The 23,780-nt window shown below is 48.8% G+C and overlaps 2 protein-coding genes across 4 annotated transcripts; one reads left to right on the forward strand and one right to left on the reverse strand.

The window, feature by feature from the left end:
- Window positions 1-841: 841 nt before the first annotated feature.
- fam98b (family with sequence similarity 98 member B) lies at window positions 842-4,251 on the forward strand. 2 transcript variants are annotated; one of them, XM_084675366.1, is made up of 8 exons: window positions 845-1,051; window positions 1,286-1,434; window positions 1,519-1,647; window positions 1,754-1,935; window positions 2,425-2,505; window positions 2,936-3,052; window positions 3,350-3,517; window positions 3,853-4,251. In XM_084675366.1, exons 1-8 carry the CDS (start codon window positions 1,014-1,016, stop codon window positions 4,069-4,071), a joined length of 1,083 nt encoding a protein of 360 aa, XP_084531492.1. In that variant the 5' UTR covers window positions 845-1,013; the 3' UTR covers window positions 4,072-4,251. The 2 variants fall into 2 exon arrangements, with proteins under 2 accessions (XP_084531493.1, XP_084531492.1); XM_084675367.1 differs by lacking the exon at window positions 2,425-2,505 and having other exon boundaries at window positions 842-1,051.
- A 3,885-nt stretch (window positions 4,252-8,136) lies between these two features.
- Window positions 8,137-23,148, reverse strand: ptpn21 (protein tyrosine phosphatase non-receptor type 21). Of its 2 annotated transcripts, XM_084675364.1 has the most exons (20): window positions 22,983-23,148; window positions 21,602-21,902; window positions 19,947-20,116; window positions 19,353-19,450; window positions 18,135-18,202; window positions 17,959-18,029; window positions 16,905-16,992; window positions 16,450-16,538; window positions 16,213-16,300; window positions 15,702-15,781; window positions 15,407-15,514; window positions 14,703-14,763; window positions 14,332-14,413; window positions 12,624-14,140; window positions 11,908-12,048; window positions 11,343-11,561; window positions 10,958-11,086; window positions 10,605-10,839; window positions 9,643-9,803; window positions 8,137-9,329 (listed from the first exon to the last, which is right to left on the reverse strand). In XM_084675364.1, exons 2-20 carry the CDS (start codon window positions 21,779-21,781, stop codon window positions 9,201-9,203), a joined length of 3,714 nt encoding a protein of 1,237 aa, XP_084531490.1. In that variant the 5' UTR covers window positions 21,782-21,902; window positions 22,983-23,148; the 3' UTR covers window positions 8,137-9,200. The 2 variants fall into 2 exon arrangements, with proteins under 2 accessions (XP_084531490.1, XP_084531491.1); XM_084675365.1 differs by lacking the exon at window positions 15,407-15,514.
- Between the last annotated feature and the right edge of the window lie 632 nt (window positions 23,149-23,780).

Raw genomic sequence — 23,780 nt, forward strand, 5'->3', positions numbered from 1 at the left:
CATCTTGTGGTTGTTTGGGCTCCACTGTGACGGAACATATTGGTTGTAACACACGAGGTGGAACAGAAATAAACCACGTTTCTGTACGGAAGCCATTGCCGTTGCATTCTAACTGTTGCAGAAAGCATCACACAATGCACAGTTCAGTATTGCTGTAACTCGTTAAAATGATAAGTTTTACGATCGTATTGACCAGCATTTTAACTAGTGATGGGCAAATCGAGGCTTTTCGAAACACCGAGACAATTTAAACATTGGAGCCGGGGCCTTTGAAACGCTCGAAACCTTTACTCAACAGCGACATCTGCTGGCAACTACGAACATGGCATAACTAACAGTGTTATACCACATCACGACCTAAAGGATCCTTGTGGTTGCCGTCCTGCAATGTAGATAGCTTGGTATCGAATACGGGAGCGATGGCTTTCATGTAACAATACAAATAAGTCAAAAAATGATTTTTGAACAGTTTGAGACGATAAACTCAGTGTACAGTTGTTGTTACATACTCATATATAACGTTCTCTAACTGTCCCTAATTAACTTAAACCGTCTCAAACTATCTTAAAGTCACAAATCTCACTTTTCTATATTTGATTGGCTTAGAGATGGTTTTGGGAGGCGGTGATCCCGCCTCCTTCTACAGAGACACAAAACATGTTTTACAAGTTACAAATCTTTTCTACAAATTCATAAATATTTTTTTACATAGCTCCATCTCCTGGCACTAAATTCACGCCATACCATAGTCTCGCGCATTCAAAACCTTTGTGGCTTTGCCGCCTCATTTTATACCCCGACACGTCAGAGTATTTTGGCAAGTACAAGACAGGTTTCGTTAAATATCACGTTTCCAAACACTTTGACATGTGACCGGAAGTATTTTTAAAACCCGTCTCGAAACGTTGTTCCGATGCAGTGAGTGTTGAATGTGTCGGGACAGTATCGACACCTTAGTACCGAGCAGCCCATCGTTAATTTTAACACCGTTCTGATCTTTGCCACCTCCTCCAATGGAATGTGATATTTTGGATGTGTTGGATCAAATTGGGTAAGTAGACGAGCGTACATGGCAACTACGCCGATCTGGCCAGCCCATGCCATGGACATTGCTTTTAGCGATGTATTCTTTACGGAGAAGCATTGGTATTGGAAGCCAGCTAGCTAGGTATTTAGTCAAACTACGAGGTGTACAGATGTATGAATATATACTGATGACTACTAATACCACAAGAACTAGCAATACAGAGTCGTGCCCATTCATTCATAATACTGAATGTCACAGCTATGACGGACCACTGCTGGAGGAGGAGGCTCTGGTTAAAGCAGCGGAAGCTGGACTGGCGTCTGCTAAGTATGTGAACTTGTGTAGATGGCTAGTTTTCCAACTGAAACCGTTATGCAACCTCGAAGAAGTCATTTCGTCTTCGCCAGGTAAGCAAGAAAAGGCAATTCTCTCCCCATTTACACGACAACTTTTGGACATAAAACAAATGTGTAACTTCCGTTTTCAATTAGAGGATTCGGATAGCCTGCAGTTTGAAATCAGTGGTTTGCTGAAAGAGTTGAACTGTCCCTATCAAAGTCTGGTCTCAGGGATCCTCCAAAGTGGTCTCCATAATAAGAAGGACTCTCTGAAGCTTTTATGTAAGTTATAACATTTGATCAGAGTTATGCAGTCAAACGGCAAGTATGTCTACAACTATTTAACTCAGCTGTGCCTTTGTGTATATTGTTTGGGTGTGTCATGCAGTGTTTCTGAGCTCCGAGCTGCAGGCTGCACAGATGGTGAGTAGCAGACTCACCAGAGATGAAGAGAATGATGAGGAAGGGAGTCCACAACTAAAACACCTTCAGGCCATCTGTGAAACTCTAAACATCCCAGAGCCAAGAGAACCAGACACAGCAGTGCTATTCTCCGAAATTAAGAACAAGGTGAGTAGGAATAGTACACAGACCATTTTAAAGACTGAATCTGAAGTTTTTATGACATGTCATTATTGCAACTAAACATTATAGGAATTAGGGGAATTATGGGAAAACTGTCGAGAGGCGCAGAAGGGGGAGTCAGATGGCTGAGTGGTTAGGGAATCGGGCTAGTAATCAGAAAGTTGCCAGTTTGATTCCCAGCCGTGCAAAATGACGTTGTGTCCTTGGGCAAGGCACTTCACCCTACTTGCCTCGGGGAGAATGTCCCTGTAGTTACTGTAAGTCGCTCTGGATAAGAGCGTCTGCTAAATGACTAAATGTAATGTAAATGTAATGTAATGCATAAGCAAGAACTCCAATGAACCTCGTGTTTATTACAAAAAAACTGGACTTGAACTCAAATAACACCACAACTAACACTGTGACATGTATTGCTGGCTTTAGACACTGCAGATTGACCTTGGGCTAAACTTTAATCTGTGTCTGTGCCTGCAGATAAACACAGTATTGCAAAAGCTTCCCAAGGAGCATGTAGGAGAGCCGGCTATGAAGGCTTCCCTCAGCAGTGAACAGTGGGTGAGCTGACTGCCCTACACCATTGAAATAGGGATGTCATGAGATTGAGATGTAGAGCCCTGCTTGGGTTTCCAGAAACAATGATGAATTTCTGACCATTACCTTCCGCTCCAATGTGTATCCACTCCTGCTGTCCGCTGACCCATTCACGCCTGCTTGATAGAGTTCCAGCAATTGGGTGTCTTTTCCTGTCCAGCAGGGAAAACACGTTACTTTACTATGTAGTATTAGAGGAGCATACCTGTCTGTAAAAACGTTGCAGAATGACATTGAAGTGCATAATCATTTTCATACTAGAGCAATAATTACATTGTAGAGCAATAAGTACACAATATTCAAGGGCACCATTACATTCTGTTCCAGTCTGTTTCACAGATAAGGTGTGTGTTTACAAGTCGACTTGAAGACGTGTTCTACTCTGACTCCACAGGAGAGGCTGGAGGACATCAACAAGGCCCTGTCCTCGGCGTACGAGTGTCGCCGGAGGATGCTGATCAAGCGTCTGGATGTGACTGTGCAATCCTTTGGATGGTCTGAGAGAGCCAAGGCAGGTGGAGTCCTGTAACCTCTTAGGAAAGCCAATCCAGATACTTTGACTCCCCTCTGCTATTGTTGTGTCCCAAATCCTTATTCCAGCATACCTGATTCTCCTACTTAGCTGTCTGACACGCTGATTTGTGTCTTTTACAACTGGGGTTGGAGTGCAAATCTACAGGAACCCTGTAGACCCTCCAGGAGCGGGCCATCAGACCATGCCTGCTTCAGCCTTCCGTTCAGACATGGTTCGAAACAGAGCATGTCAGATGTTAAAGGTGTGTATCTGTGTCCCTGCCTGCTCTGTCAGGAGCGGGTGGACAGCATGGCCCGAGCGTACCAGCCTAAGAGACACAGCCTGGCATTGCTGCCGTCGGTGGGCATGGCGGACCTGCTGGCTGCCCGGGAGGACATCTGTAACTTGGTGAAGACCAGCAGTGGCTCCAGCAGGGAGGGAACAACCTGCGCTGTCAACAAGGTAGAGCTGCTCTCTGAACACCTCGTTGGGACTTCTCATCCTGGGGACAGCCTTTCTGGCGTGGAGATGGGAGATGTGGTCTGGTTAAATGTAATTGTTGATCTTGGCATTGTGTTTCTGCTTCAATCGTATTCATTTCAAGTTATCTTGTTTTTTTGTAACTCAGCCCTCCATTTCATAACAGTGATGGCTTATTATAATATGTACAAATATTTGGCTTGGGTATCACTGTGGTTGGTCTGACTCATCCTGTATTTAGAGAGTAGAAGGCTAGGTCCTATAAGGATGTCTATATTTTGTCCTGCTGTTCCATGTTTCTCCGCCCTCATCCACAGATCCTGATGGGGAGAGTTCCAGACCGAGGAGGCCGGCCCTCTGAGATGAATGCCCCTCATCCCGAAATGCCTCCGTGGCAGAAGAGGCAGGATGGTGGAGGGGGCTGGGGCGGTCGGGGTGGTCGAGGTGGAGGAAGCTGGGGAGGGAGCAAGGGAGGGTGGGGGCAGGGAGGAAACCAGGGTGGACAAGGAGGAAAGCGTGGACGTTACAAATACTAACTCAGATTTGTTGGTGCTCTTTTGTTGCTCTTTGATTTTGACTTTTTGTTTTGAATGGCCAGACAAATCATGAACTGAACTGAATTGGTAAATGTCTTTCAGACATGTTTTATTATTTTGCTGTTGTGATTGAAATATAGGCTTACAGCATGACATGAAATTATATTAATATTTACAATAGCCACTTTGCTGTGAATCAATCATTTTCTAATTCAATTGTTTCTAATTAAATTAGTTTTTTATAAAAGTTGGCACCATCTTAAAATTAAATGTTATGAATTTGCAGACATCCCCCGAAACGCTCTCATGACGCACGATATGCACATATCTCTAACAAATGAAATGCAGGAGACTCCCGGACCTTCCGGAAGACTTGGGATGTCTGAATTTGTTTCCATTGTGTACTCAGACGGTAGGAATACCTTATTTATTGGCTGGGCACGGGTTGTACCACACATCTTGGTATAACACCAATATGTTATTGCAACCTAAAAAAGATTGATCATAGATCATGAAAACGCAGATGGCAAAGGTTTGAACCAAAGCTGTCAGACCGTCCACAGGCTCCTCAAACTAGTCTCCAGGAATGCAGCCACCCAGTGGAATGTTCTTCCGGAGGCAAGGGGAAGTGTGATTAATTAAAACGATTTCCCTGTGAATCAAAAGGTGTTCGGCTTCATGCACGGCGGCGGCGCCGACAGTGGGCTGCAGCCGGCTGCCTTGAAGCTGAGAATGACATTGCCTGCTCTAGTCAGCCGGGCTGCAGGCGGCTGCAGACGACGCCGGTGCTGCATGAAGTCGAACACACCTAATGATAGGCTGTATTGGGTAGCATGATGGTTCCACATGTACATTATTATTGCTCCCAAGTTATTATTACGCAACAATGGCCGAGGCTGTAATCACAACAAGTCACATGAAACGTTTATAGCTGAAGACCACCCAGCTGAATAGGCCCACAATCTGTCAACTGCGGTTACAGATGGAATAAGAATAGTTTAACCTGACCCCACACTTGCCTCCTAGGTTTAACAGTTGGTGAACCGTTTTACAATGAGTGAAAAATGCGGCACAGAAATGTTTCACGTCCGTGCCCAGAAAGGACTTAAACATCCACGGCCAGCAGCTCCTTCACCACTAACGGGAGATTTTACCAAGGACACAATGGGAGACGTGTGGGAGGACAACGGTCAAGAGCTTTTCACTGCTCCAACCAGCTTCCGACGCCCTCAACATCCTAAATCCGCTGTCGTTTCAGGGGAGAATACCATCGCGCAAAGACGAGAGGACAGTCAGGGCTCTCACCATCAGCAGGACCAGGGAGACGCCAGCGTGACAAATAATGTTAAATATGGCACCGTGGATGACGTCGCTAATTCTCGCCGGTATATTAAACATAACATGAAGAATGACACAAGAGAGAAAGCAGAACTCATCTACATAAACAACTTGTACAGAGAAGATAATGCTGAGCTACAAATGGCTGAGGAGTTGGTCGAGGAGAAGACGGAAGCTCTGCGTAAAGAGAACATGGAATTTAGGAGGCAAATCAGACGCCTGAAGAACTCAAGGGAGGACCCGGAACCCTTGGAACACCTGAAAGAGAAGATCAAGTGCGTGCGTGCGGGATTTGAGGAGCAGAGCAGGACAGTCGCGCGGCAGGACGTGCAACTGGCACAACTAGGAGAGCGGAGGGAGATCCTCAGGGTCGAGATTAAAAACCTAAAGGCCGATCTATCTCTCGACAAAACACAAATTAAACAAGACGAATGCCAAATACGGAAAATGAACTGTAGCGTCAGCACGCTACAATACCAGGTTGAGCTGGCCAAACATGCTTTCAGTCAGGAAAACCGACAGATGAGAAACAAAGAGTTAGCAATCGAAGAGCTGCAGTTATTCATCGCGGAGTGTTCATCCTGCGAACAGGCATGTAAAGGGAAATTGGAAGATCTGATTGGTCAGATTGCCATCGTCAAAAACGTAAAAGGAATTGGGGTGGGAGATGCATTGGGCGGTTTCTTCGAGTGCAGAAAGGCCCCTTCTCTAGCCGAGGAACTGGTGGGAACGAGCGCCCTCATCGGAGAAAAGAGAACAACTGAGGTGACACAAGGCTCTTCTCGTGATTGCCTTCATTCCTGGCTGAGGACGTTGAGAGATCTAATCGGGTTACCGGGGCTCGTCAACCACGCAGGGAAGTTGGCCCTGGGCGTCATGATGGCTTTCTGCCTGATGGTTGTCTGTTTTCCCGGCACCTGCCCTGGTGTTCACGGGCCTCAATGCTCAGAGTTAATCCAGAGGGCAGTAAAACAACTTATTGAGCCATATTGCTCAATTAATTATTTGGCTGCCACTCTCCACTGAACTAATTGCCCCGTTGACTAGTCCTTCTGAGTGTTTCCGTATTTAACCATGCAAACAGTAGCTCTTGATTCATACTTCCAAGCCAGTGACTTGAGAGACATTTAGTGTGGTTATTAAACATTGCTAAAATGCAGTTATTACATATGTTGCGGTCTCGGTGTTGGAATGTGTACGTGCCATGTTATTTCCCAATTGCCCAATGGGTGGCAGTATAAACACACTAAGCATAGATATCTCATTCTAGAGGGCTAAGTTCCCTTGCATGTTTTCCTGAAGCGAAACCTTCAACGATGTTATCAGCAGATACGTAGCCTACCGGAGCAATTGAACACCACCTTTGCTCGTCAGATTTCATTTTACCATTGCAAAAGAGTTTAAAGCTGATCATTTTAAATAGGCTACACCGTGACAGATTTTGCCAAATGGGTCACTCACCAAAATACTATTATGTAGCTTAATCATTTCACTTTATGACTCGCATTATCTGATTAAAAGCATAATTAAAAAAAGAATTAAAAGGGTACCGGACTCGAAATTGTATAGGCCTTTACGTTCAAAAAAATGGGCCTTCGAACCCCTGGGACAGAGACGTCCACACAATTCCAGGATTGTGATCAATTACATCAATTAAAAATAGTCAGGTCCAACACATTTAAGTGAAACAAAAAAAAGACTACTCGGTCAGGTCAGACATGCAATGTTAGGCTATTAGTAAGAATTATATAACACATCTAACATTGTACTTATGGGCCCTATAGAATCATTTAGGCCAGGGATGCCCCCGAGAGCTACTGTAAGTTTTCACCCCACCCAATCCAGCATTAGGCGCGCTGATTCAAATAATTAGCTGGTGGATAACCTGAATCAGGGTCTTTCTGGGTTTGAGTGGGGACCTATAAGAAAACATCTCCAAGAGCAGGGCGCTGCTTGTTTTCTTTTTTTGTTCTTTTATTTTATTGTGAATCAGTATTCAATATGTATAGTTACAACCCTCACACACCATTCAACAACTAACATCCTCAGTGCTTAAGAAGAGGGAACAAGGTCGTTTAACAACAGGATGTGTCCCTCTCTATCGCACGACGTGGCTGAATCTCTCACCTTGGTGAGAACGAGGCAGGCATGCACTGTAGCCACGAACAGTGCTGCCACATCTGCCACGACCCTATCATAGACTATAAATTGTATTGTGGTAAAGCCCTGAAACATACCACTTAACACTAGTAATGAGCGTGCTGGTCAGTTAAATACGCCACAAACACGATGACGGTAAACATGCACAGCATTGACGAGTTTCAGATGTTTCGTATGTAGCTCCTAAATTGTTTCCAGTATCTTTCACTGGCCTTGTCTCGATTTAATCTTGGCTGCTGACTGGTATGCAGTGCTGCACAGGTGTTTATTTTAGTTTGGCCTCTCCGTAAGAAGGCGCTGGGAAAGTGTTGCCATTTGAGAGAACTGGGCCGACGGTGTCTGACACACATTGCAATGTTCACCGTACTGCCAGTCGATCACATGAAGAATGGGTTTGAGACTTGGGGCACATTACATACCAAGCATTGCACGTAGCAATAGGCTATTAAAGGCAGTAGTCTGCCACACTGTACTTTGTGTTTAATTTCTGTTCAGACGCACGCACGCTAAAACATAAAATAAGCCCAAATGTCACCTTTGCAGGAAACATACAAACCTTCATGAAAATTAAAATAATAAGTTATTTATTTAGCTTTTTCATTTGTAACAATGGATGTCCACATGGGTTTTGCAAGAGTTTTGGGTCTTGCTCCTAGTCTGAAGGGGAAGTAGACTCTTTGGTGATTAAGTACAGCTAGGTTTCTGGCACCACACTATCTCCACCATCACCTTGTCAAAACATGGAGCCCTTCAATGATATGATTAAATGGAACACATCTGTATCACACCATCCATACTCATATTCTTTTGGGGTTATGATGCTAATCAGAGTGAGGGCTCAAGTTGGTCAAACTTCAAATCTCCTTTATGCATGTCAAATATGTATGTCTTAAGTGTTTTAGATACAATTTTGTTGTGTAAAAAATTGGTGTAAAATTCACATATGTAAGAGCAAACAAAATAGGCTCAAGAGCTCTCAAGAAAGCTTGGCAATGTTTCAACACTTCTTCCACTGTGTGAGAAACACAAGCGATTCATCACAAACCGAGAAGTTTTTTGTCACGTTCCCATATTCCAGTCAGGTCATAAAACATCGGTAGTCCAATAATAGCAGTAACTCTTCAGAAATCAAACAATGTCCTTCATAATCAAAACCCTCAACATCAAATTAACACATTCGTCTAAAAAGAAACCATATACTCAAATGGTAAAAATAGATCTTAAAAATTGCTTATGATACACAATAATCATAATATAGAATTAACTGCAGATTTAACATGGTTTCGCTATATACAGTAAAGTACTGTAAAAGTGCTGAGTTTTATATGTAGTCATTGTGTAGTGTAATAACCCACAGCGAAATCTCTGTTATAATAATACTGTTATTGAGAGGCACCGCCATTTTCTCCTTTCCTCAGGTAACAATGCTGCTTCTCCTCTCTCCATCCAGGCTCTGTCAGTGTGCCTTGGTTAATACTGAAAGAAAGGCTCGTCCAGAACCCAGCCAGCAGCAGCAGCCATGTTGGATCCACCAGTTGCAGTTTCTCCATTGCTCTGCAGTTTGGCAGGAGGCTGGAAGAAACCAGCCAGTAGTCCTCTAAATGGCTGTGGTGATGGCAAAGGATTGAGGCTCAGATGAGCCGGGAGTTGCGTAGGAACTGGATGAGTACTTTGTAGATGAAGGTGTATTGAGAAATGGTTTGCACCATCATCATCCTCTGCTGCCGGAGCATGTTGAGAGCAGTCGGGACGTCAAGCATCTGGGGGGTGGACGAGGGGGAGAGACAGTGATCGAAAGGGAAAGAAAGAGAGATGGAGCGAGACAGATGGAGGGAGAGAGAAAAACAGCACCTTCAAGGTTACATACAGTTCCTTACTATTTCCAAGATGAATCACGTAAACGTTTCAATCCACAACAAGGCAGCCGCACAGCATTATCAGTGCACATCCGATTCCAAACGGCGTTTGAACGAAGAAGCATGGAACGGGAAAACACAAGCACTGCCGATCTTCCCCAGGCCCTCTGATGTCGCGTGACCGGCGTGGTCGTCACTGTGACCCCGTGCGTTTTACCTCGTTGTGTTCCAGGCAGGCGATCATGATCTCAGACAGGATGACGACCCCGGTGCGGCCCACCCCGGCGCTGCAGTGGACCAGCACAGGCAGGGTGGTGTTCTTGGCCTCGCTGGTGCTGTTGGTGTGTCTCCTCACCGACTGGATCTCCTCCAGGTACGCTGGGGTTGAGGAAGGGGGACGTGACACGGTCAAGTATCCACTGAGTAACCACACGCAGTGTTGTAAGGCTGGGTGTCAAACCTGCCCCCCACCTCTCACATGCTAAAGTCTGGAGTTTCTGGGTGGTCTCAACTTGATGGCTCTCACACCCCATTCAAGATGTGGTCGGAGTGGTTGTTCTTGTGTATAAAGGGAATTGTAATGCATTGTTCTGTGGATTCTTAATCTCCTGAGACCTTCTCCTCAGTTCTCCCTTGTCCTACTGTCCTACTCCTTGCCCACCTCTTGCTTTCTCTCTGATTTACAATGATCACGGTAGAGTAGGTAAGATTTAAAGCCTTCATTTTGTAACTTGTTTGCCTTGTAATTGATTTCATTCATTTGCAATTTTATTAAATGGGTATTTAATTTTAACCTTACTTTGACCATTCTTGCTCTGATTTAACCCATAGAGTCAAATACCTGGAATTCTATTGGTATTGGCATTATTTGGTTCATGCTAATACACTGTTCAGTTTCCCCATCTTCCTTTAAACCATAGGGGAATTTGTTTGGGTTGTTTTGGCCAATATTTAACCCCCTACAGTGTAAACACACAGTGCACGCCACAGTTAACACAGTATGGGGTGACTGGTTCCAGTATGGGACACTGGCTGCAGGAGACAACCCCCCCCCCCTCCCCTTCACACAACTCACCTAGCCTACCTACTTCAGAACCTTCCCTCCCTAATGACAGCGGACCCCTGTGTTCACAACACAACCCCTGTGTTCGCTAACAGGCTAGCGGCGCCGCTACTCACTGAGGAAGCCCTTGAAGTCCTCGGGGCAGCCGTGGTCGGGCCAGTCCGTGTACTGCAGGTGCCACACCGTTCTCTCCTGGCCCGTCAGCAGGTGCTTGATCTTAAGGCCCGTGGTGGCGTAGCAGCCCGAGTCCGTGCGGAAGCGCGTGGTGATCTTGAAGCGGCCGTACGTCACCGTGTTGTGGCGCGAGCCCAGGCGCGGCCAGTAGCGGAAGCTCTTCTCCCGGCCACCCTCCTGGAACACGAGCGAGGCCAAGGGGGTCAGGCGATGTTGATTTGATTTTTTCGTTCTCTTTTTGTGTGTGCGTGAAGGGGACACCCGATGGGAGACGTGCGTAAGCGCGAGTGCCTACCTCTTCGGCGGTGACCATGGCTATGATGGCGACGCCCTGCTCCCACACCATTTGCCAGAAGTCCTGGCAGGTGTTGGAGAGCGGGCCCTGCGAGGCGATGTAGCTCCACTCGTCTCCGCCCACCGTTATCTACGGGCGCACAGGTGAGGGGATATGAGGAGTGGGTCAGGCCTCAGCCAGGGAGCCAGGTGCCCCCTGTGGGTGAACCAACAGCCTTCTCTGACCTCTATCTGCTGTCCCAGCAAGCACACACACTTGATTAACAAGACACTGACAGTGACTGACAGCCCTCATCACTGATCTGGAATGAAGATGATCTCAAGGAGGCCTGGTAAGGTGTGTGTATGTGTGTGTGTGTGTGTGTGTGTGCGTGCTCCAGGCGTACCCGGACGTGCGAGGCGTTGATGTAGCCCGTGTTGTTCTCCTTGGTGGGTACCAGCTCCACGCGCGTGTCGTCGTAGGGCAGCACGTCCTGGAAGCGGTTGCGCTCGCCGCTCTCGGGCAGCAGGGCGATGTTGCAGTCCCCGTTGGGCCGCCGCTTCGGAATCTGCTCGTACTCTGTAAACACCATGCCCTGCTCCAGACGCTGTTCTAGAACCTTACACTGAGAGACACACACCCCCCACACACACACACACACACATAATGAGACTTAACAGACGAGGTAAATACTACATCTATGGCAGCACTTACTGTAACTAAAGTGTTAGGTACATTATACCTAGCCTGAGAGTAGAACATCAAATCCTACATCCACAGGTACTGATTGAGGTAAACGCACCAAACATTACAAGTACAGGAGGGCCGTCCAAATGTCCCTTCTACTAGAGCGAGCTGTGAAATTCCAACCGTAAATCGGTCTGACAGTCTATCAACATTCCCTATCCCTGGTGTCCCGCCTCCACCACCGCTGAGCCGGAGAGATCCAGAGGCTGTGGTCTGGGCCTTACCCTCTCGTCGTTGGAGGCCAGCTCGGGCTCGTCCTTGCCCTGGTCGTGCAGCGGCAGCCTGGACAGGGTCAGGCCGTTGAGGGCCGCCACCTTCAGGGGGCCCATCTTCTTCACCTCCGCCCGCGACCCCTTCTTCATACCCTGGTCAGACGACGGAGAGAGGGAGAGGAACAGTCCGGTTGAGGGTGGGCACGTGGAGACGAATGACAAATGGGAAAGAAGGAGGGAGATGTTGACAAGAGGGATAGTGGATACGACTGGGACAGTCGAGAGAGAGAAAAAAAGAGAGAGAGACAGAGAGAGAGGAAGGCGTGGGAGAGGTTGTCAGCAGTCACACAGGGTGTTCTCCTGGGGAATGTTGTCCGTCTGGTTTTACAGGTGACCCAGCAGCATTTCTTTCAGCCAAGCCACATGCTGTCAGTGTCTTGTTTATGTGACTGCCTCGGTGCTCTGATACTAACCACAACGCACATCGGGATTGAGGTCACAGGGGAAAAAAATTGTGCCTAACAGGCTCGTTCAGTCGACAGCGTCATGTCACATGATGATAACGACCCACATTACACGTATTGAAAGGATCAAAGGATTCTTTGCTTATCTTCCTGCCGTCTGCCCCTGCCATGGACATTGATAACTTCACCCAAAACAAATCAGTAGGTCATAGTACAGTACTGGTGTTAATGACTCGAGTGAGTGTGTGAGTGTGTGTGTCTTACTGGAGGAGGCAGGCCTTCCACAGTCTTCTTGGCGGCCGGCACGTCCGACACGGGCCTCTTCTTGGTCTTGTTGTATTTGGCCTGGCTGCTCAGGTCTCCCTCCGACACCGAGGGCATCATCCTGGGCTGCTGCTGACGGGCCAGGTACACCGCCTCCGCCTCGGGGATCAGCGGGTGCGTCTGATAGGCCAGCGGCCCGGTCAGGGCGGGGTCGAGGGAGGAGCCCGTGGGGTAGGCGGGTGGCGGCTCCAAGGGGATCTGAGCCAGGGAGACCAGGTGGTGTTGCTGGGGGTCTGGATGAGGCGCGCCCCCGCCCAGGGCGTCCTGGGACCGGGGCGTGTGGCGCCCGCCGTCGTCCTCAAACTCCTCCTCCTCGCCGCTGCTGTGCACCAGCATGGTGGCGTCCGACAGAGACTTTTTGTGGCCGTAGCGCACGTCCTCCTTCCCTTCCCCGCCGTCCTCCGACTTGGTACGCTCCAGGAACACGTCGAGCTGCGAGCCCTGGGAGGGTCCACGCTGGGCGGGGGGGGGCGTGGAGGCCGATTCGGCCGCCGAGGCCGAGACAGTCCTCTCCTTCACCCTCATGCCCTCCAGGCTGTAGGCCAGGCCGGCGATCTCGATGGAGTTGCGCTTCTGGGACAGGTGGGGGTGTCGGTGGGGGGGTGCGGCCAGGAACAGGGGCTCGGAAACCTCCTGGAGGGAGTGGGCCACGGGGAGGCTGTCCTCCTGGAAGGTCTGGACCGAGTGGTGGACCCGGCGGGTGATGATCAGGTCCGGGTTGCTGCTGCTCACGTACAGGTGGCGGGACAGGTCGGGCGTGCTGTTGGCGGGCCGCGGGTGGGCGCCATACGGGTAGGGCGGCGGCGGGCGGTACACCTGGGTCCTCATGATGTTGGGCGCCGGGTAGTCCTGGGCCTGCTGCAGCTGGACGTTGGTGAGCTCGGGCACGCTGACGGCGCCCACCACGGGCCTCCTCTCGCTGGGGTGGGGGTACGGCGAGGGGCTGTGGAAGCTGGAGTTCAGGTGGAAGGGGTAGTGGTGGTGGGCGCCGCCCCCGTGCTCCCCGCGGATCTCCGGCTGGCTGTACACCAGGGGGTCGGGCCGGCTGTAGGCGTACGAGTTCCCGATGTTCAGGTTCCGCATGGAGTGGCTCTGCCGGTGCTCCTGGGTCAGAACCATCCCCCCTCCTCCTCCTCCTCCGCGGGTCTTCTGCCTCATCACCGTCTCGTAGTCGGGCGTGGCCCGGTAGGACGGCGGGATGAGGGCGCTGTGGCGGTGGGTGGGGACGTAGTCGGGCCGCGTGACGTCGCTGCCCGTGATGGAGGGGTTGGAGGACATGGGCGAGGGCTGCAGGTAGTGCTGGGGGTTGGTGAGCGAGCTGGTGCTATGGGCGCTGTACACGCTGCCGTTGCGCAGGCGCCCGCCCCCCCCGCCGCCGCCGTACTCCAGCGGGGAGCGGTCCAGGCTCGTCTGGGAGTGGTAGTAGTAGCCGTTCTGGTTGTTGATGTACAGGTTGTCTACAGCCGCGGCGGGAGAACACACACGGACACACATAATTAAACGAGCAGATGAACAGACACAAACAGACACACACACACACACACAATTAAACGAGGTTCACTCTCAGGAACACAACAGGTTTTGATTTCCAACCCTAACTAGCTAGTGGTGACGTGTTGGAATCTTAGTTGTGGCATGGCGGGGGTACCTTGCGAGGACGTGTAGGGCTCGGTGAAGTGGCCGTTGTAGTGCATCTGGGGCGGGGGCATCATGTAGGCCTGGGGCTTTGGCTGGGAGTGGACATGAGACAAGAGGAGGACTGAGTTAGGGAGCACACATGATCCTGATGCAGCCAGGGAGAGCAGAACTGCTCTCTGATAGTGCTGCAGGAGTACTGCTATGACAGTACTGCTATGGGATGAGGATGACGAAGGCTTCTGTCGTGTGCTGCCGTGCGCATGCCATAGCTTTGCAGGCCGAGGAAGAATGTGTGTGTGTGTGTGAGAGAGAGATAGAATGCGAGGGTGTGTTTGTGTAATAGAGAGAAGGTGACCTTCCGTGTGTGGATGTGTGGCATACCAGAGACAGCCGGGTGGAGGATCTTCGTCTGACTGGGTTCACGGCTGTGGCTTGGGTTTGGCTGAAACGTTCAAAACGAAAGTTAATCACTTTGAAACTGAAAACACATTGTATTCCCTTTTTAAAAGAAACGGGTTTAGACGAAACGGAGCACAGGTCAGTTCAAAATGAAAAGATCTATATTCCAATCAGGACTCCAGTCAACTGGGATGCGATAGTGGCGTGAACAGAAAATCGAGCTAGTGTCATGAGTATTGTGTTTGTCACGTCCGAATGGTGCCTGTGGAGCTTCCACATGCTGCAGGCCAGATCAGATGAAGGACGGACATGTTCCGGCCAGAACTCAGATTGCTGGGAAGGAGGAAACATCCAGTGGAGAACTAAAGTTCCTAAACCTTTGGGTCAATGTGCTTTCGTGGTGAAAAGCCACGCTGGTCTCTCACTCTCTCTCTCTCTGAGCTGAGCCTCTCTCCCTGTCTGTGTGTGCCTCTGGGTCTGGTGTCTCTCTCTCTCTCTCTCTCTCTCTCTGAGCTTGTCTCTCTCTCCGCCTGTCTCTCCCTCTCTCTAAAGTCAAGCTTCATCTAGCTATGGGCAGGCCTGTGGCTTGGGGTTAAGGGGGGGGGGGGGTTGGGAGTGGTTCAGTTTGGGGGGGGGGGGGGGGGGGGGTGCTGTAGGTGGGGGGGCCGGAGATCAGCGTTGCTCACCCCTTGTTAGAAGGCAGAGAGGGACGAGAGAGCATTGGAAAGCGAGGAAAGTAAAGAGTGAGAATGGACTTCTGGGAGCCCTCAGAAGGCGGGGGGTCACACTCCTCTCTGGAGAGGAGAGGGACAGAAGTGAGGCCGCGCCCAAGAGGTTACGCACACACACACACACACACCACAGACACGCACACAGACACAGACACTCGCACACCACAGACACACACACAGACAAGTCAGACCACACACCCACATATAAAGACACAGGAACAGGACCAGACACATTAAGAGGGACACTTACAGGCTGCTCTTGTTAATCTTATAAAACTTGTGCCGGGCCAGACACATCCGGCACACATATTTGGAGGTTTCCATGTCTTCCTGCAGAGAGTATAGAGAAAGCAGGCAAACAGTGAGCCATTCTGCACAAGGAGGCCGCTTGCTGATTCACTAATCCACCGCATGTTTAAAGACCTCTATCCAGTGCTACGTGGCCAAACATTCATAGCATAGCGTACTGGTCAAGATGACATATAAACGCTTACACACACACCAAAATACACACAGGTACATCACTGGGAGGGACTGACGGCTAACTCAATCTCTGGAACAGTCTATTTAGAGAGCAGACACTCCTGGAGAGAAGGAGGGGGGGGGCACAGAGTGAGAGAGGGCGAAAGAGAGAGAGAGAGAGAGCGGTGAGGGGAAGAGACAGAGCGCAGAGGGACAGGAGTGGTCCGGCTGTGGCGCAGGGCTGTGGCGCAGGGCTGTGGCGCAGGGCTGTGGCGCAGGGCTGTGGGTTGAATACTTGCCGTCTGGAACTGAACGCTCTCCTCTTTGTTCGCCAGCTCCAGGGCAAAGAAGGACTTGTTGTGAGTCATGTTGTTAATCTCATTCCACCTACACGACCAATTAAAAAGACACACACACACACACACACACACAGGCAAAACGCATGAGGTGACGGCAGTGCCAACGACACTGTAGAAAGCCACAGCCTCTGTGGGACAGAAGGGCCCAGCCGTGCCTCGGGAGGCGGTTTGTCGTACCTGAAGACGAGGGGGGGGCGGCCGTTCTTGTGCTTGACGAAGATGCCGTCCAGACATGCTCCCAGGAGGATGTCGGTGCCTTGGCTGTCCTGTGGAAGGCCACAGGGGGGAGGGAGAGAGAGAGAGAGAGAGATAGGAAGCGTCAAAGGGTAATCCTTAATGAAGGGGAACATTTGACAGGGTGGTGGATGCAGAAGCAGGTCAGCCCCGGCTCAGCCTGGCTTGTCTCCGCGGTGACGTGGAGAGGGGCAGCATGGGGGACGCTAATAGAGAACTCAACCCCCAGAACAGAATCAAACACGCCCACTGCTTGCTTGACTCACAAGAGTTACTGAAACTATTCGAGAGATGCTGGAAAAGTCAATCCTCATCCCAGTCTCTCAAGCATTGGGTAAGCGGTTTTCAAAGGGTAAGGTATGCTGTCTGTGTGGTCTGGAGGGGGGGGGGGGGCTAACCTTGGCTTGGTAGCTCTCCTGCCCATAGCCCTCCATCTTCTCCACCTCCAACATGTACAGCATCTCAGCCTCTGGAGCGGGCAGTCCCCTAGCATGGAGAGAGAGAGAGAGAGAGAACGCCACACTGTTCACTACACCCCGACAACAACGGAATGTGTGTATGTTTGTCAGTCTGGTGGAGCTGAATACGGAAGACAACATTCACAGACAGACTGTCTGTCTGCTTGTCTGTCTGTCTGTCTGTGTCTGACAGACAGACAAGCAGACAGAAGATAGACAGGGAGGCAGAACAAGTTTTTGTCTCCTTCCCCCAGCCATGCTCCAACTCCACCGACGTCAGCTTGATTGTATCTTGCATCTGTTTCAACGCGCTCAATAGACACATACGCAAAACCATCTCAAACAAGTACATGTGGGCACACACACACACACACACACGGAGACACGCACACATTTCTGAACTCTTCAACCTCCCACCCCAACCTGACACCTCCATGCCTGCCTGCTTGCCCCCCCCCCCCTCCACCCACCCGCCTTCAACTAGGGCCAAGTATGAGAGCTATTCCTAAGGATGTTCTCTGCTTTTTACAGCCCATTCCATCCATCCATCTCTCTCCAGATAGATAGATAGAGATAGATAGAGAGAGAGTCGGTCCATCTGAGGGGAGGATGAAAAACATGCATGTTGGAAGGAGGGAAGACGAGAAACAGATGTCTTTGGATTAGGAGAAGAGAGAAGCAAACGGGTCTTGGTGCCAGCTCTGACTCCAGCTCTGGCCCTTTCATCTCGCCTGCGAGTAAATCATAGGCGCGGGCCCGTGGTCAGGCAGGCTTATATGGGGACTGCTAAGTGAGAGCAGATGAGAAGGAGGGACGAGGCCGGCTACATGCGGACCTGGAGAGAATTAAAAACCCGGCCTGCCTGCGTCAGCATGGGAGAGATGTGAGGCTGTTTTTCTCAGGAGAATGAGAGGCATGTGTGTGTGTGTGTGTAGGTTTGCCACAGATGGAGGACAGGTTGCCGGGGATGCTGGGACTTTGTGTCTTCTCTAACCTGTAGTTCTGGTAGAGCAGAGCCACCTTCTGAGTGGCCTCCTCCAGGACTCTCTCATCCTGGATCCAACCCTGCGCAGACAAGACACACAGAGCTCGGGACATCTACGGTACATCTCCTGGGAATACGCAGCCAAAGTTAGCCGCTGGTTTAGGATGAGACCGAATCATACTTACAATGGGGAACAGAACAAACTTCTGGAGGAAGTCCTGAGACTCGTATCGATTAAAGTCTCCAAAGTCAGCTGAAACAGACAAATGTGTGTTCTATCAAACAGAGACAATGAAGAAATGCAGATTGAATTCACACTGAATGTACCGGGGTGGTTCGTATCTAAAAGTAGGTTGAATTTCATTATGCGTCTATTTCCGACTTCAGAAGGCAGACAGAGTTAGCGTCAGAATGGCGTGATGTTTTTTTTGGGGGGGGAGGGCCGTGGATGGTGTTTGATGAGCAGACAAGCTACTTTTAGGGAGCAGGGGATCCGTTTGTTAGGGCAGGGGATCGCTGCGGCATGGAGTGATCCAAACGCTCTCAGCCACCTCAGCCTTGCCTCAGCAATGCCTGCCATCCTTGGCCTCAGCCATGCTAACGTGCTGCGCCGGGCAAAAATAGAAGCTGCCCGACATTACACATATAGGACCACTAAAGAAACGTACCGGGAGAAAAAGAAAGAGAGAAAAAACAATTGTACGGTGCCTTAACACTTTGCACGATTCTCCAAGCCTTGAAGACAATCTTGGTCTTCTGCCTAGGCCTCCTCCTCTCTGTTCTGCACACTGTCCTGTCCTTTGGACCTGGTGTTGGTGGTGGAGTAAGTGATCTCAGCGGCTGGGCTATGTTAACACCCAGGCCAGTAACTGGCACTGCCTGATATAACTTTGCCAGCAGTGTCTGAGATTCTTCTGGACAGACAGAAGCTGGAGGAGTACCTTTCAGGCAGACTGGAGACTCATGTCAAGGGGGTTTAACACTGGCTGAAACCCACAACCCCCAGAACTGTTTCATTGTTTGGTCTGAGTTTTGATGGTGCTTGTTAAGTGCTCTACATTAACAGTCCCATGAAAGACATTATAAAACAGAAAATAGAACAGTGGACATGACTTGACTACTGACTAACTCTCAGACTACAGCCCAACTCCAGAACTCATTGCAGAACTGCATGCTGAGGGTTCTCTAAAATTCTAAATATTTCAGGCCAAAGTTCACATTCTTTCTCAGAATCAATACGGTTTCTACGGTCTGGAATTCACACCAGTGAGCAGCAGGGGCTGTGTAGTGGCAAAAACATTCACTTAGTTGTGGTCTGCGGAATTGTGCAGTATGTTGCAAAAGGTCTATGAAGTTTTGTGCAAGTTTGGTCAACATGTGAGTAAAGGGGCATGTTTCATTACCTTGCACTGCCAGGCCAGCCAATCGGATAGCCTGTTCTATAGAGCATGGGATTCTGCCTTCCAAAACATCTTTCTTTAACTGTAGGTAATACTGATATCTATAGAAGGAGAGAGAGAGAGAGAGAGAGAGAGAGAGAGAGAGAGTATGTTATTGTATGAGTAGAGGGAGAGAGAGAGTAGGTTACTATTGTACATGTAAGTAGAGATAGAGCGCAGGTCACTTTTGTACGAGTATGTATATAGTAGTTTACTGTTGTAGTAGAGAGTAGATTTCTACTGTACGAGTACGGAGAGAGAGAGAGAGAAAGTAACTAACCGTACAAGCAGGTAAAGAGACAGAAGTTTACTGTACGAGTAGAAGTGAGAGAGTGTGGAGTAAATGAGTGTGTTCTTGTATAAGCGGGCGAGTTCGAAAACAAAAAAAAAAGAAAAGCGAACAAACACGAGAGAAGGGTGGCGTGGGGGTGAGAGAGTGGGGGAGTCAGTGACTGAAGACGGAACCAAAAGGAGGAAGGGGAGAGGACGAGGCGTGGATCGGCTCTCCTGCCGTGGGGAGGGGCTCTCCGTCCGGCTGAGCTGCGTGACCCTCCTCACCTGGTGATCTCCTGCTGCAGCTGGGACACGCTGGGCACATAGAACACCACCCCCAGGTACACGGTGGGCTCCAGGCCGTACTTGTCCAGCTGCTTCTTCAGGGGCTTCTCCAGGTCGATCCATCGCTGCTGGTTCTGCTTGTTGAAGTACCAGAGGCTGAAGAATGTTATCTGGGGGGGGGGGGGGGGGGGGGAAGGAGGCCGAGCAAGAGAGAGAACAGGAGAGAAAGGGTGTGGGCAAACGAGAGAAGGAAAGAGAGAAGGGGGAGGACACTGTCACACAAGGGACAAGAATCATGGGACCCAGAGCGACTGAGAGCGAGGCTGCATAGCAGCATGCCTCTTAAAAGACATGACGAAACAACACGGAGGCTGATGGGATCGATGTATGTGGGGGTTCATCTAACCAATGAAAGGCTTCATTACTGTCTATGGAGGGGCAACGCCTTTCAGCATTGTAAGAAGAATACACGCATTCATCTACACCCATCTGCAGAGCTGCACCATGGAGCATGGGAAGCTCCAGCAGGCTACAGGCTGCCACTCCCCGCCCAGTCTTGTGACTGTCTGGCCAGAGCCGAGAAGTATGCATCATAACAGGCACTGAATACCAGGTTGGCTTGAGGTGACCTGGAGCCTATTGTTTTTGTTGGAAGGGAGGATCTCCCACAAGACTCATTACCTGATGGTTACCAACCACAGTTAGGTCATTCCGGCTAACTCTGGAAGACGCCCTGTTTTCGTGCAAACATGAAGTCATCCAAAGTAATGTGCTTGACAAGTGTGATGACTAAAGAGCTTAAGTAAATAACTAGGCACATAACAGAACCTACATAAATTAAGACCTGTTCTTTTTACCGCTGGAATTAAACTTACAACTGTAAATCAACCGTGCTCTGTTCATTCCAGTGTGCTGTCACAAGACTTCTCGCCGACATCATGTGACCCCGTGGAACACAACTCTACTGAGGAGCGCAAGCTCATCTTGGCTCTGTTGACAGTTAGGCGTGTTGCGCATCCAAAACCATTGGAATTCAAACTGTCCCCCCATTGCAAGAGTTCAAACTCTGTTCACACCACCATCTCTCTCTATTGGTAGAGAGGCTACGTGACCTTTCAATAAAAACCGCATCCATTCCAGAGAGGAACATAGGGCAAACACAGCTAAGCCAATGCAGGCACAAACAGCTATTTGTCTATCTACGGTATAGCGTGTTGCCCTCCACATGGCTGACAACCTCAAACGCTGCATCCATAATTTAGACTACGTTCTAAAACATGATATGACTAGCATGTAGCCACGTCTTACACAATGTCAAGCTGTGGTCTAGTTTCATCTTTTGATCAAATCAGAAACCAACATTACCTATAAAGAGAGTTTTACTGAGGAACACAGGTGGGTGTATTATTATATTCCCATTAGTCCTTGTCACAATTATGTGACAGGATATGACTAAGGGCCCGTGGAACGTCTTTGACAATGACAAACGTCTTGTGATCCATAGCCACATATATGAACCCATAGGCTACTTTGATATGACAATTTTGGCTACTTGAGTCTTGACAAGCATAGACAGCGTCACAGTAACAAGTGGTCCATCACAAACACATGTGACAACAATTACGGCATGTGTGTTTCGGCATGCTCATACATACCTCCCGTAACTCAAGTCTCTGGGCAACTGCCTCCAGACATTCCTGACCGGTGCTTTCCACAGAAAGAGTAAACTCAACAAACTCGCCATTGAGCAGCTGAATGCGGGTGACCAGACAGCTCTTGCTGGAGACTGTGTACCTTCGAGTTCTTTTGAGTTTTAGTCCAAATGGCAAGGGCATGTTTAAGATCCTTGTGCAGGCAGGCCCTTCCTTTAAGAGTCCAGAAATAGGCTACTTGTCCAGCTGCCTCTTCACAGAGTGACTGGATATGAGGCCATCCACAATTCAGGCACATACATACCTGTTGGAGAAGACAGAAATAATGTTACGGCAGACTAAACCAAATGCGAATACTTGATAGCCCAGTTCATCTTACAGAGATGACAAATGCCTATTTATTGATGGCAGGGGCCTGCAGACAATTCTGTGCTGTGTTCAGGCAATCTATTGTCTAATCACGACCACAGCACAGTCATCACAACTGTACAAAACCACACTGGCCTAAATACTAGTAGCTACAATGTTGTTGCATCCTGCTTAGATGTGCGTCTAGGAAACCCTTGAACTTATTAGTTACGGTAAGCCTCTTAAAATGTGGAGCATCTTCTTTCTAACAGAAGTCACTAATGTCAGAGACGTTATGAGCTCCTCCGTACTATAGAAACATCTAGCTTGCTACCTAACTCAATGTCTTCATTTAGTTGTCAATGTGTAAATAGTTGTGCAGATTAGTAGCTAACCATTAACTTTACAAATACGATGTACGGAAACTGCCTCACTGCACTCAATACATGGACATTTTATACTGTTATATTACTAAAATAAGGCATTGCTAAATGGTTTTACAATGAAAAAACAGTCTCCTGCTGAGCTCGTGTTTATCTTTAACGCCTGTCCCATAGACATGCAATAGAAGGAGTAACAGATTGGGATCAGCAATAAGTACAAGATGTAAGTATAGTTCTTCAGCCAGTTGGTATGGATTCAACAGACTCATGTACTTCCACAGTTCTTTAACACATGCTTGGTGCAACAAGTCGTAAATTACTGTAACGTTCTAGCCAACGTTTTCAACTATTTGGCGCTTTATGCTAATTTTATAACTTACAGTTACATGTTCACCACTAACATATACAGCATGTAAAACACACGATTTCAGAACATGTCCAGTACAGCAACACTCTAATAAGAGCTTTTTTGGAGAGAGAAAAATTCCATTGCTCGGAGCCTAGATATCAACTGCTGAACTGCGTCGGCTAGTAAACTAGCTACGCTAGCTTAGTAGCTAGCTGCAAGCCAAGTGCAAGCTCGGCGTTTACCCAGAATCAGAAAGCAAGCATCATCAATATCGCTGGGAAAGTTTTCCTCTACATGATCATACCTGTCAAAGGGAAATACATCAGTTTGATATTTGTGTAATCCCTTGCGACCATCAATACTAGTTTCCTCTGAAAGGTCTAACGCTACATGTTGAGTTTCAAACTTGGAAAGTACGACTCCATGCCTAAATCCGATCCGAAATCTAACCAACACAACCAACGTGCTTCACTTCCTGCCGAGACTACAGCAACAAGTGGATCCCTACATCCGCGGGTCTACATTCTACCACTTTTCCCAAAACGTTTAGAGATCGACATAGACCATAATCAGGAAATCATTTTTTTCAATAACGTATAGATACAATATTTATTTCAACGATCAATGCGCAAGTCTTTGGTTTGATTATTTTGTAATGTTTGTAGTTCTTTAACAGCGGCGTGATACATAGCGGATTTTTTTGAGGCTATGACATCAGACAGCTGGAATGTCAGGCAGGGAAAATATCAGAAAGAGGACAGCTGTGTTATGCTGATCTACTGCAGTCCTTTGCGTGTTACATTTATTTTACAAATATTTAATTCTCACTTGAAGGTGTTCATTACAGGACGTCCCAGCGAAATCCAGTTACTTTACTTCAACGGAAGAGTCCCTGTTCTTACCAACTAGGGATTACATTGGGTCGGAGCCCACCGGTGAAGGGCTCCGACGCAGCCTCCAGGGCAGGGGTAGCCTCCAAAATTAGCAATGCATTTTCACTAAATTATGTCTAGCCCAAAATGAATACGGCTAAGGGCTAACACGAGTCCCAGAAGCTCCAAATAAAGTTGCGCTCCACAAAAATGTATTTTCATTTTGTGTT

The sequence above is a fragment of the Hypomesus nipponensis genome, chromosome 3 (genome assembly GCF_054491055.1).
Source record: "Hypomesus nipponensis isolate SF chromosome 3, ASM5449105v1, whole genome shotgun sequence".
NCBI lineage: Eukaryota > Metazoa > Chordata > Actinopteri > Osmeriformes > Osmeridae > Hypomesus > Hypomesus nipponensis.